At 39.8% G+C, this 13,606-nt stretch overlaps 1 protein-coding gene across 1 annotated transcript in view; it reads right to left on the minus strand.

Moving 5' to 3' along the window:
• Positions 1 to 13,606, minus strand: part of LOC121527533 (contactin-associated protein-like 2) — a 144,614-nt gene that overhangs the window by 106,443 nt on the left and 24,565 nt on the right. The window contains exons 7-8 of the mRNA XM_041814533.1: positions 12,481 to 12,630; positions 1,861 to 2,023 (exon numbers count right to left, since the gene is read on the minus strand). Coding sequence (XP_041670467.1) covers positions 1,861 to 2,023; positions 12,481 to 12,630 — 313 coding nt within the window. The remainder of the gene's footprint in view (positions 1 to 1,860; positions 2,024 to 12,480; positions 12,631 to 13,606) is intronic.

Here is a 13,606-nt window from a genome sequence, read left to right on the forward strand (position 1 = left end):
GCTCTTGCAGAACATTTTCTAGTGAGCCCTGAACCTGGCTGACTTTCCAAGGTCTCTGAGGATGGTGTTGTCATAAATAACAAGAAGTAACTTCTGAACCATAATTCATAGACATTTATTTTTTTTCCTATAAAAGCTGACTTTGTCTTTCGTCTGCTACCCTCGATGTCTCCACAGCCCTAAAGGGCGCCATTCTAGTGAGCACAGAATTTCGGTGATTTTTCTGGAACTTTACAGACTGAATCCACATTGTTAGATCTGATTTTTATTCATTTTTTCATCAATTTTGGATCACTTACTTTAGCTTTTTGCCCAGGGCATTGCCATGTTGTTTACCGCAATGCATTGTGGTAGGGGCAGTCGACCAGTTACGTCTCTACTGTTTTGAGGAATGGCACAAATGAATCTATCTGCAAAAAAAGTGCATGTACTTTTTCCATTGTGTCGCCAAGAGATGGGAGAACAACTCTGTGCAAAGAAAAGGCTTAGTCAATGTTTTCTGTGTGCTATAAATAAAAATCTCTCACTTTCAAATCCCAAATTGTTTTTTTCTGTTCTCTTTAGAGTCCTATTACTTTTTAAAAAGTCAAGTGCCATTACTGTAGTAGATATATTCTTAAAGCCCAGGTTGTCCTGAAAAAAGGGATGTATAGAGATTGACTGTGGACCACAGGGTTGATGTTTTACAAGCTTTTAAAGACAAAAAGTCCAAACCAGATATGATGGTGAGCTCTAAGGGTTAAACAGGCTTTGGCTCAAGCTGAATTTTTATGTCCCCTTGTGGCTGTGCAATGTTTTCCCATGCTTTATTAATGTTTTTAATTTTTTATATAGTGTGTTGTATTTTATTTTGAAACACTTTGTGATCCTCATCTATGAAAGAGGTAACATTTGTACAACATTACTTCACTTAACTCTATGCAACGTCTCCATTTGGAATCTAAAGTATCCCAGCATGACAGACCTCTCCTGAGCAAAGGATGGATCAAAATCAAGCAGTGACAATTAATGTCTACTTCTCTATTGATGAAGGTAAGTGTTATTGACAAACCTAACCTGAAAACGAATGGCTAAGGGCGGGGAAAATGCTCTTCCAATCAGCACAAGGTCGACTCCTAATTATAGCTTCCAGGTCTTGTTTGCTTAATGGTACGATCCATACAAGTCCTAATCATTGTGGGATCTCCTTTGTGTCCTTTGTGTGGCGTGACTGAAACCCACTTAACTCTTATTTAACACAGGACAAGGCTGAATCCCTGAAGGTTAAACCCATCTAAAAAGCTTAAATTCTCTGCACATGTGCATGGAATTCATGCATGTTAAGATGGATTGAATGGCGCCTAAGACGTGGATGATTCCATATTTGGGAAATCTGTCTGAATGTGTTCACAGACTCCATGACAAGGAAATAAATTGAAATGTCAACAAGTTGTTTTAAATGCTTCTACTGCAGAATCTCCTGCTATGCTATACTGGCCAATGACATGGAGAAACATGTCCCATTTCTGATGTGTGATTCAGATTATACTGTTTTCAGAGGATAAAACTTTCTCATTTCTGAAAATGAATGTAAAAAGGTACTGTCCACAATAACCCCTTTACAGTGTGAATTCACCCCATCAATGATATCCATTTATCAGTGTGACAAACACAGAAAAGAGCCACAGAAACCCATCCTTGTGCAGTAATAGCCGCCCCGAGTCATACATTTTGAGATAAGAAGAAAATAGCTCTGCTCACGTAGCTTCTGTTTTAAAAACAGTTTGATTTATGACACATTGTTCCTGCACTTTGCATACAACTCATTCTCTTATAAATTATTGTGTGCATTTAAATGCAAGCAGGAGTGATCACTCTTACCGGTCTATGATTGCACACATGTCCAGGCTAACGTTCTCAAAAGCTCCCATGGTGCCTTTCTCTACTGCGTGCAAATCAGCCAGTTGGTCGTCCACCAGGATTGCTTGCATGCAGCCCTGGAAAGAGCGGTGGAACGGGGAGAGCAGGGTCTGGAGGAAATAACCTGGAACAAGAAAGGTATGGAAACAAAAGCAAAAAGTAAAACTTTTGTTATTGCTTAACAGCAAGATTTAAAAAAATGCAATGCAAGTTGCAATAATACGTTTTCTTTCTTACACCCATTTTGCAGCCTTTGTGTGCAACTGAGAAAAAACAGCCCGATATAAGTAATTCATTGGCTGAGGGGGCAGTGTGTACTTTAGTTTTCACACTCTTAAATCTTTTGCCCATCCCTTTCTGTCAGTACCTGTGACTAGATGTGAAATTAAATGTGTAAAAAGACTAGTTGCTGGAGTTTTGGGAGAGGAATGTTGTCCCACTCTTGCCTGATGTAGGAGTCTAGCTCTTCAACACTCCTGGGTCTTTTTGGTGAAAGATCTGGACTACAGGCAGGCCGGTTCTAACCTTGCAAAGCAGATGGACTTGCTAGGCTCCATATTTGTCATCAGGCAAATCCATCTTTTAAAGCTCCAATCTGAAACATTTCAAACTGAACACTGTTCTGAAAAATCAGCGTCATTTGAGGAGAACAAGGTGGCAGCTATGGGTGGGGTTATGTTTTTCTGAAAGCCGTTTGCAATGATTACTGCTGGTGCTGTGATTAGCTCTGATGTAGCTAAGCAAGTGGCAGTTTTACCAGAACTGGAACACATTTTTGTATGAAATAAAGAGTAAAACACTAAAGAACTTTAACGGTGGAAAATGTGTTTCAGTCTTCTTTCCGCCCGCTTCGGCATGAGTTTGTGATTGTTACGGTGGGGGTTTGCCAGTGTACCCAGTGACTTCTGTGGTAGCTGTTAGCTTGGATGCAGTTGTAGAAAGCAGCAGTTCAATCAGACTTGGACCACATTGCTTTTTAAAAACAAGAGCAGAGTCACATCGAAAGTTTGTTTTGGCAGAGATGTTTTGCATGTCTGCTGACCGGCTTTGGCATGAACTTTATACCAAGATTCTCTGCTGTTCACAAACTACATCAGCTATTTGTAAAACTTTCTCTTTAGTCCCTCTATTGTGTATGTTGTTCAGAGACTCCTGATCTAGTCCAACTTCCTCTGAAGTCCGACTTTCTCTGAAGGATCATTCAACATATACAAATCAAGCCAAAGAAACAGGATACTGAACAGAATCTGAGGAGCAGAAACAATAACAAGAAGCTAGAACAAAACAATTAAAGTGAAACATCAGGGAGAGATGACCATGAATAAAGAAAGATGGATGCTATAAAAAAAAAAAAAACAATTCATAACAAATCATGAACGAACTACCTTCTATGAAAAAGACATCAGACTTAACAACGCCATCATCCTTGAAAAGGAACAACAAACCAGCTGAACCTTCACCAGCCCTGTTGTTTCACAGCTTATCTATGAGGCCCATTAGCCTTAATAGTAGTACCAAGGCTGCAATAGACTAGATGGCTTATAGGCTTTACTGTATACAGAGCCTTTATGAGATACAAGAGTCAATGGCCTGTCCAGAAGCAGCACAAGGCCTTGACTGAGATGGGGTAGTGAACACATCATCTAGTGAAGTGAAGTATAAAGTCTTAAGCGTGTGCGTATGTGTGTTTATGTTGAATTTATCCTCTTCTTCACATCTTTAGGTTTTTTATTTCCTGTCTCAAAAGTTTCTCCTGACATCCCTGCCATCTGCCACACCTGTCTGCTGTCTTTCCAGACACAGAGAGACTTAAGAGAGAGAGAGAGAGAGATGGGAGAGAGAGGGAAGCTGGGAAAGGAGCATCTAGTTGGCAGCAGCTTGTGTCCTGTGGATGCCATCTGAATACAGAGGAAATGCAGCCGCCATGACAGCATGGCAAAGCAAAATGAGCAATGCAAAGAGTGATGGATGGATGAAGACAGTTTTGGAGGAGTCTGAGTGCTCGGAAATTCTATCTGAAGAAACAACATGGTTTTTACCCCAAATATCCTATTTGTGCCTGTTTCAGGTAGGATAGCAATCAATCATATCATTCTCAGATTTGCTTTGTCATTGTAATTAAAACTTTAAGTCATGTGGGCATTTCAGCACCATATTATCTTATCAAACCGGTGGACCTTTGTGTGCACTGACATATGTTAGGTAGTTTGCCCTGAAACTTTTACTCCATAGACATCCATCCATCTTCTTGCAGTGGCACCCAGTGAAGCAGGTCAACCCAGACGTTCCTGTCCCCTGCAACATTTCCAGCCCCTTCCCTTTAATAGGGAATCAGAAACAGGGATGAGAGAGTTGGGGAGATACATGCGGGAAAGGGACACGGGCAGGATTCAAACCTGCTGCCTGAGTACATGGGGCAAGCCTTAAACCACTAGGCCATCTGCGCCCCATGTTTGGAGTTTTTGATATGTTTATTTGCAAAAATACATTGTAAAATTAGGTTTTAGCAGAAACTTGGATAATATTTTAACATAATCATGCTCAAATCTGACGGTATTTGTAAAAGACTTTCAGAAGACATAAATGACAAAAGTTTTGTAGTTGTCATGAAACTAAGTTTCCTAATATTGTTAATGCTTTATCGTTACGGGGGAAAAGAGCTGAAAAGGGTTCTCAACTATTGGAATTTTAGTGGCATCAAACACCATGTGTTTGTTCCAACCTACAAATAGCAACGGCCAACACTGTTCTTCAGTCCTCACACCATTCAACATGTTCAGTCCTCCACACAAGGCAATTACATGTATATGCTTTCCCCAAAATGTGACAATGAATCAATCAGACAGTTGTATTACAGCTGCAGTGACAACAGAAGACACAGACAAAGATGAATGAGGTGGGACCAACATTAAATAAAAGCAGAGCTGTGGTCATAGACATGTTCATCCTATCACACACACACCAACATCTTAAATCCTACCTCAGGATGTCTGACCACATTTTATTTCTCCTGGATACAACAATACTGCGTGGTTTTAAATTTTAATCTTAACAAAAAAGTCCCATAACCCCTCAGGATGTAAAACAGGAATAATAATCCCCTGAGGCCCAGCTGGCACTCCATCACAGCCCCCCAGGGTGCCAAAAGAGCTTCTTTTACAAAACACACGGGAAAAGAAGCACCTTCTCTCTGCTGCATGAACACCATCAGACTGGCCCGGCTGGATCTCGGGATGCACAATGCTTGTCAACAGATTTACAAAGGAATCTTTTTGTGATAGGAGTCAGACAAATTAAAAAAATAATGATAATAATTTTAAAAATTCACAAATATTGAGGCAAGAAAAGCAACTTCTGCCAAAGCAAGTTGGCAGAAGAATTGTATCCCTGAGGTATGATGGGAAAATGCTGCAACACTAACATATCAAACCATCTTTGCACACATATTGAAGACAAATGCACCTATGTGGTAGAGGTAAACAAGAATGCATACACTGATAAGACAGTACACATCAGGTAGGCATCAGGTCTACAATGAGGAAGAAGAGGTGACAGAAAGCAGCAGGAAACTAGCAGTATATTACAGTTATTACCAATACTACAGCTTTAAATCATACCTTCGTCTTCTAATTTCATCTTGCAGAGGACAGAGTATGATTACAGCTTTCACCAGCTACATGTTTGTGTACCACCTGTCTCTCTCCTTTCTTGAGATATTCAGTCATGGATGTCTTGTGTCAGTCACTCACTAATTTCTCTAAGCGCAGTGGCAGGACTGAAAACTACAGGCCGTTAAATAGGCTTTTGGTTCGGGAGGCTGCATTGAAGCAATTGCTAAAAGGAGGAAGGAGAGAGGAAGGAGATGAGAGTCGAACAGGTAAAGAGGATAAGGAGGGAAAAGGAAGAAATAAGATGAAGACAAAAACTGAGGAGAACAAGTGAAGAAATCATAGAAGAGTACTAGAGAAAGAACAGAAAGTTAAAGAGGCTAACAAACACAGAAAAATATGTTTCCTTTCTCTGAGGAGAAGGTATTATGTCTTTAAACTTTAAATCAAAAGCTACACTTAATGGTCCTTTAAGTGTCACTGAAAAATTATAGGCAAACATGTCATGATATTTTATGGGAAGCAAGTGCAATGACATCAGTCACAATGATCTGTTTAGGCTGAACATCTGCTCAGCTGTCTGATCTATTTATCTTTTTTCCCCTTAAGAGTCAAGTCATTTTAGGGAATTACAACTAATAAACTATTGAAACCGACATAAAATATAATACAAAAAAATAAAGGCATTGGTGGCAATATGGAGTAGTGCTGAAAGTATACATGTATGCATGCATGGACGTAGACGATTCTGCATCTTTGCAGAGGCAGCTATACCGTAAATTCTAAAATCAGAACCTGTTTCCCTGTCGAACGGCGCTGCTTTCCTTGCATTTCAACAGTAGTCTATTTAAGATTGTGCAGCTTCTCCTATCTTTGCAGACATACCAGTCACACATGATGCTACTCAACCAATCAAGTCCAGCTTCATTACAAAACTGGCATTAGAAGAAGAAAGTGCCTCTAATGGCAGCCAAATGAATGCCTTGAAGAAATCTCCAGCAACACTTGTAGTTTAGAGAACAAGTCTATTAGACTGACTCGTCGCCAAAATTCATGCCATATACAAAAAAAAAAAAAAACAGCCAAAATAATCAAAAAATGAAGAATGAAAAAGTGTGTAAAATGTGCACAACCTCCCCTAAGGGTTAAGCTATAATCTAAGAAAAAATTTAAAAAGGACTTCACCTACACTTATAAATATGAAGCCTTTTCCGAGACGGTCCATTTTTCATGCATACTTTTTATTTGAAATAAGAGGTGAATATTATTTTAATAGCTTTATTTTCATATTATTGATATTATTTAATTAAAAGGTGTAATAAAAAATATTGTTTTGGAAATAAATTCAGATTGGGAATAGGAGTTCTTGTTTATAAGACTGCTTGCCTCCATTGAAAGAAAGAAGCCATGTGCAGTTTTACTGAAAACAGAGAGTGCATTGGATGCTTTGTGATGCATCAGGATGTGGAACTGAATTTAATGGTTGGTCTGGAATCAAATGATATGTAATGTAATCATGAGACCAGTCAATATGCACAGCTCTAATAAGGAGGTTAAATAAATCAAGTTATCATACTAGATGTGTGGTTTGCCCGTTAGATAGATTCTATGGGAATTATTATTGAAATGTATAATTTCCCATCATGGTCATGAACATTAAACAAGACAACTTATGAATACTGTTTAATTAACTGTTGATTAAATTGCTATTTAGCAAAGATTATTCTCCCAGCTTGCTCAGTGGTACTAAATTATTCTATCTCAACATTATTATTATGAAATTGATCAATAACAGCCAAATGCTACGTATACGCTAATTACTGTCAAAAATATTCTTCCAGTACAGTGTTGCATTTTTTGCAAAATTGTCCCCAGCTAAATACGTTCATACCTCAACAAATCTTTTTCATGTTAAAAAAAACCTTCTCTCTCTTCCACAGAAGCCATGATCTGTAGGTGTTTCTGTGCAGTGTTTGTTTGAAGGCCCACACAGAATCATTACTTGTTATCCCAATCCTCATTTACTTTTATCAATCTGTATTATTATATAAATTCATCTTTAAGTGCCAAATCAATGGCTACACTTTCATACAATGTGTGCATGAAGTATGTGTAATCTTGCATCTATAGGGCCATCAAGCTTCTAATTAGTACTAATGTGGTTTGATGTAGCAATTGGGCATGCTTCATTTCCATTCGGCCACAGTGGGGAAATGCACAAATTGAAGAACATGGAAATAGACAGATAGCACAGCCCTCTTTTCTCTGACATAAAAGTAAACCTGCAGAAGAAAAAAGAAACACTGACATAGGAACATCCATGTGTCTCTCTTGGTTTAGTTTGGCTTTGAGGCCTAGCACTATGAAAGATGCAAGGATTGTTTGACATTTTGTGTTTGGTCATTGTTTGGATTGGAACTTTGGTGCTCTTCTTTCTATGCCATGAGTCTGAAATGTGACTTCAGAGTCATAAAGACGTAAAAGAGAGCATCCACAAAAAAAGGCAGTGAGGGTACCAATGCCATCATACTGGGACAGACTCAGCTAAAGAGCAGGTTGGCATTTTTTAGATCCACAGATCAATATCTGCCAATTACTGCATAGTAGCACTCAAATAGGGTTAAAATGTTTGACTGGACCAAGCTTACTAATAAATCTAATTTCCAAAATTATTTTAACAGAGTGCAAACACTATAACATCTTCACTCTAGGATGAGAGACAGAGACTGCAGATTAACAGTAAGACAAAGAAAACAACATCAGAGAGTCAGCTCTTTTGTTTTAAGCCACACTGTTTCTATAGAGTCAAACTGCTTGGCAGTAGATGGTTACATCTGCCTAGAATATTCTGTGGTCACTGTTCAAGAATAGTTGCCAATGAAAACAGCAGATTGATGCCCGGCAGCCATGAGATCTGAAGCAGATGGCTACCTGGAAGACTTAATTACTAATTACCTGAAACCTTGTTGTGTATATAAAAGAACAATGACTGTTCATGATACTGAGAGCTTTGTGCTAATTGTGGCACACTGACAGACGAGACTCATCCAGACAAAAAGTGCTGATAGAATACTGCTAAAGAGCTTTTGGACAGCTTTGTGTGGCGGGCCACTTTGAATTATTAAACTAAACAATCAGAGAGAGCAATTAAGAGAAGGCTTAAGGGTAAATTATCTTTTCTGCTCTCTTTTGTATTATTCTTTTATCTCTATGCTAGGATAGAAAATAGTCCCTAAATGTGATGCTGTGCAGGGTCCTAACTGAATTTTGTACAATTGGCCTGAGTTTCCCTTTAATTCCCTTTCACATATGAAAAATGGAAATTCTTGACAATGTTAGGGCTTTCAGGTCCTAGCCATATCAACATTCAGTTCATGTATGCAACACACATTGTGAGAGAACTTCTGTCAGATGCACTCTCACAACTTGGTTCTGATCCTGCAGAAATAGAAGGAGGAGAATTGGAAGCCTTCTTTAAAGGTCACATTTCCAAATAATAATATCTGGAATTTATATAGCGCCTTTCAAGAAACCCAAGGATGCTTTACAAGAACACATAAGACATGGACAAACTATGTGAGGGATAGGATGAGGGTAAGGGGTGGTTTGGTGAAGACTGTAGGCTGTGGTGAACAGGTGGTGCTTGAGATGATTTTTGAAAATGTGGAGCACTACAGATGTGTGTTCCGGAGGGTGGGAACTGCAGCACTGAAGGCTCTGTCTCTACAGGTTCAGAGTTTGGTTTTGGGTATGGAAAGTAGGCTGGTGTCTGAAGATCGAAGGTTGCAGGGTGGTGCCAGATGACAAACATCAACATAAAACAGATGAAAACTATAGACAACTGAGGTGAGCAGAAAGGAGGATTACTTGGTCTGTTCACAGATTTACTCTTTCCTTTAATGAGATTTTGCTTTCTCAAAGTCTATGAACAGATTCATAAATATCCTCTCACACATACAGCCCACCCAGACAGTGTCTGGAAATTATCAAGAGTGAGTACATGTGTGAAAAGGGCTTAAGTTCAGAGGTTTCCCTTCTTCTCTTGCTCAGTCTTATGAGCCTGCAATCTTTTCTTTCCATCTAAACTACCGATCAGAAGCATCCTTTGTCATTCTTTGTACTGATCTTTTATCCCTCTCTCTTTCCCCGTTACCCTTTTCCTTCCTTTCGCTCCGTCTGCCTTGTCTTTGAGGGGCAGATATTTTACACAGATCCTTTCCTCACAGCCGCTATTGATCCCAACTCAGCTTACCAAAACCAATAAATCAACAGTTGTACTAGAGGGTGAGAGGGAAGGAAGAAAACCAGAAAAAAACTGTGTGTGAGGGGGGCAAGAAAGTGATACTAAAATATTACACACCAATGCAATGTGATTTTGAAACAAGTTGAAGTCTTAAATGCTCTCTACTAAATGCATTTAACAGAATCAAGCCTCCAAAAACATAAAGTCTAATCCTTAAAGTGCAAAGAGATCATGGTCTTAAAGGGAGTTATAGTAACAACAACGAGTAAATGGAGATGGAGAACATAATAAAAGACTGAGGTTGACTGTGTGTGTGTTTGTGACTGCTCTGATCCTTAGAGGGGGGCCTGGGGAAATGATTTTCCTTGATGAGGGAGATTTTTTTCTGATAGATGGAGAGGGACAGAGGCCTGATGGAGCTATCAGAGCCCAGACTATCTCTCACAGTTACTGTAATTTCATACAGGTGCCCACTCACACTAATACAAACAAAGCCACACATGCCCACTCAGAAACAGACCATCCTCCTACAGACAGACAGCGGTGTCTGGCATCATTAACCTGGCGTCTCCTTAATTCAGACAGATTGTGGCTGCTGTGTGTGTATCTGTCTATGAGCTCCTCTGTGTATGGCAGTGTGAGTCTGGTGGACTATTTGAGTCTGCACTCTTGCTAAGTGAGTAACTTCCTGAAGTCTGGCCACTGGGATGTAGATTTCTAGTGACATAAATGATCTGTAGACATTTTAGCCTGCAAAAATGAACACAGAATGCACCACTACACATGAACAAAGATGGATCAAATTTCTGGTGAGATATTTCATATTAAAAGTTTCACTGAGCCCATTTAAATGCAACAAACTTATTTAAAAGGGGTTCTATTGCAAACAAAACTAAATGAAAGTCAGGTAAAGCCCAGTTCAGACCAAAGAGAGATGGTGACATGAGTTGAAACTGCTTGCGATGGGCCGCTCTACAAATTTCTGAAAGCCTGTGAGTTCACACTATTGCAACTGGAGGAGACAATGCATCATTTCCATTTTTTTAAGTTACTGCTCAATAAATCTCTCTTTTTATCGTATTAATGATGCACAACATTAGGCTGCAGGAGGGTAATTCATCACTAATTCCCCATTTTCATCACCACTATAGTGGAGCAGCACAATTTCACAGCATGTATAAATGCAAAACGCCTTGCGAGCTTGTCTTGTTAAGACTAAGATATCTTCTGAGAACAGACATATCCTTAACTGGACACATTTAGCTACAGCAGCCTTGAATTTTTTTTTATGTAGTCTTATGTAGGAATGCTTATGAGGCTAAAGAGTCCATGTGAAAGATATAAACAACAAAAACCAGCTGTTTTGCGATTCGACAAACTGAATTGCAGGCAATATCATTAGATGGCCTTGTTTGAGCTCAAACGGCTCAGTTCAGACAGCAACATTCTAAAATTCTAAAACTGTCGTGCTGCATTAGGAATCTTTGGTCTGAAGTGGGCTTAAAGGAGAAGTAGAGGATTTATCTGTTCATCAATCATCTACATAAGCTTAGCACAAAAATAAGGATATTTGTGTTTGCTAGATTATTTTGTTGTTGTTACATTGTCTCTCTGCAATAAATCTTATACTGTTGGAAAGCCCATTTATTTCCCTTTTAAATGGTCCCACATTTGTAAGGAGCATGCATTTGCAGGATGAATAGCAGGGCTGAGTACATGGGTTAAGCCTATAAAAAATTAGCCAATGCCAAACATCGACTTCTGTTTGGTGTTGTTTGGTTGACTGGATGGTTGAAGTCTGACGAAACAAGAGTAATTGGCAATTTAACAATTTATCCATTTAACAAACAGGAGCCTCAATAGTATGTGGAAGAACCATACACAGCCACAACAGCCTGGCACCTCCTCCACATGCCGGTCACCAGCCTGGTCACACACTGCTGAGGGATGGCATCCCATCCTTCAACCAACATTTCTCACAAGAGGATCAGTGTGGTTGTGTTGGTCACTCTGGCACGAACAGCACGCACAAGCTGATCCCACATAGGGCTGAGTGTGGTTGAGGTCAGGACTGCTGGCAGGCCATTCCATCCTCTCCACTCCCAATCTCTGGAGTGGAAACCCCACTCTGTGGGGGCAAGTCTTTGTCATCTTGGAGGATAGAGTTCAGTCCCAGACTGCAGAGATATGCATGGGATTGCCACTGGCTTCAGAATCTCTGCATTGACATTGGCAATCAGGGGTCAATCAGGCACCTGATTGTCAGCACCTGGGGGTACCAGAAGCTCAAAAACAACGGTAGCAACAGCCAAATAAAGCAGTTTGACATTGGCAGAGAAGATTTGGCACATTTTTCTTGGGCACAACCCACACACTTGGCTCTGCTGCTCATCCCACAAATGCATGTTCCTTACAAATGTGGCACCATTTGAAAGGGAAATAAGCAGGCTTTACAGTGATATATGATTTATGACCAAGAAGCATTGTTACAACAAAGAAATAATCTACCGAACACAAATTTACTCACTGTTGAGGTAAGTCAGTCTGTCTATCTATCTAATCTAGTCAAATTGTCAAAATGGGAAGAGATGTATACTGGGTGCTTTTTCCTGCACCATTTTCCTCCACAAGTTTGCTCGACATCTTACATACTTATGTCTCCATATTCGGCACTTTTATGGTCTATTAGTGAATGCAAATTAAAGTCAAGGGTGTTGAAGTGACCCTTACCTCCCATGTGATAGGTTCCTCCCGTGGTGATGCTAAGCGGTGACGTGGAGCGCACAGCAGACGCCTCCTCGCCGTCTATCGTCAACATGGCAAAGTTCTCCTTAGCCACCAAACGTAACGAGTGCCACTGCCCGTCATTTAGGTTTGATCCTAGAGGGAACAGAAAAGAGGGACTCAGACAAGACATACTGTAGAAATTTAGAAAATAAGCATCATGTTCTATGAGTGTTAATATTCTGGGAGAGTAACTTTAAGTTAACACACATATCATCCATAGAGATCCCAAACATTTCAATGATCCATTTCCTGTTAAAGATACAGTACAACCCAGATCTACTCTTCTGGAGTTAGAAATGTGTCTGTGAGGAAGCTCAACTCTACTTTGCCAATAAAACCAGTTTTTCTCTACAATCATGGCATCCTCTGGTTTCTTTTAGCCCCTTTTTGCTTAAATCTATATGCCTTTTGTTTGTAGCATCAGAAAAGTTCAGACATGTTACAAAAAAAAAGCTCTTCTTTCTGCCTCTGTCATATTTCATGACTCCCATATATATTTTCATATACATGTCAATTTCCCCACTTTTTTCTTCCTTTCACTTTTGTTCTGTCATTATTGTCTCAAAGCCCAGAGGACCTTCTCCAGAGCCCTGAGGCTAAACTCCAATAACTCATGGAGAACTCTGATTATGTCAGAGAACCAGAGAACATGCATGTGTGCTCCTTGTGAGCTTTGAGGACTCTATGCAAGTGTGTACAAGCCTGCAATGTGTAGTGTCATCTGCATACGTCAGTGTGGAGTAAATGTACGGGTTTGAGCAGGTTTTGCACTCTCCCTTTCTCTCTTTCCTCTTGTAGCCATGCTCCATTAAACATGAGTGATGTTTTGGGTGAGGACATTACTATTGGAAATGAGAGAGAAGCCAGCTCGCTCTCGTCACCCTCTCGTCTATACATCTCCTCTTAGTGACGCAAATCCCTATTCATACTCCCTCTCTGTCGCTGATTCTAGCTCACTTCTCTCTGTCTTATTTCCTGCCTTCTATTTCTATTTTAAATTTTTCTCCTTTTCCTCCTCCTGGATATCTTTCTCCTCTTGAGGACATTAACAACGATGTACATCTTTTCA

Source organism: Cheilinus undulatus, linkage group 19 (assembly GCF_018320785.1).
Source record: "Cheilinus undulatus linkage group 19, ASM1832078v1, whole genome shotgun sequence".
In the NCBI taxonomy this organism is placed as follows: Eukaryota; Metazoa; Chordata; class Actinopteri; order Labriformes; family Labridae; genus Cheilinus; species Cheilinus undulatus.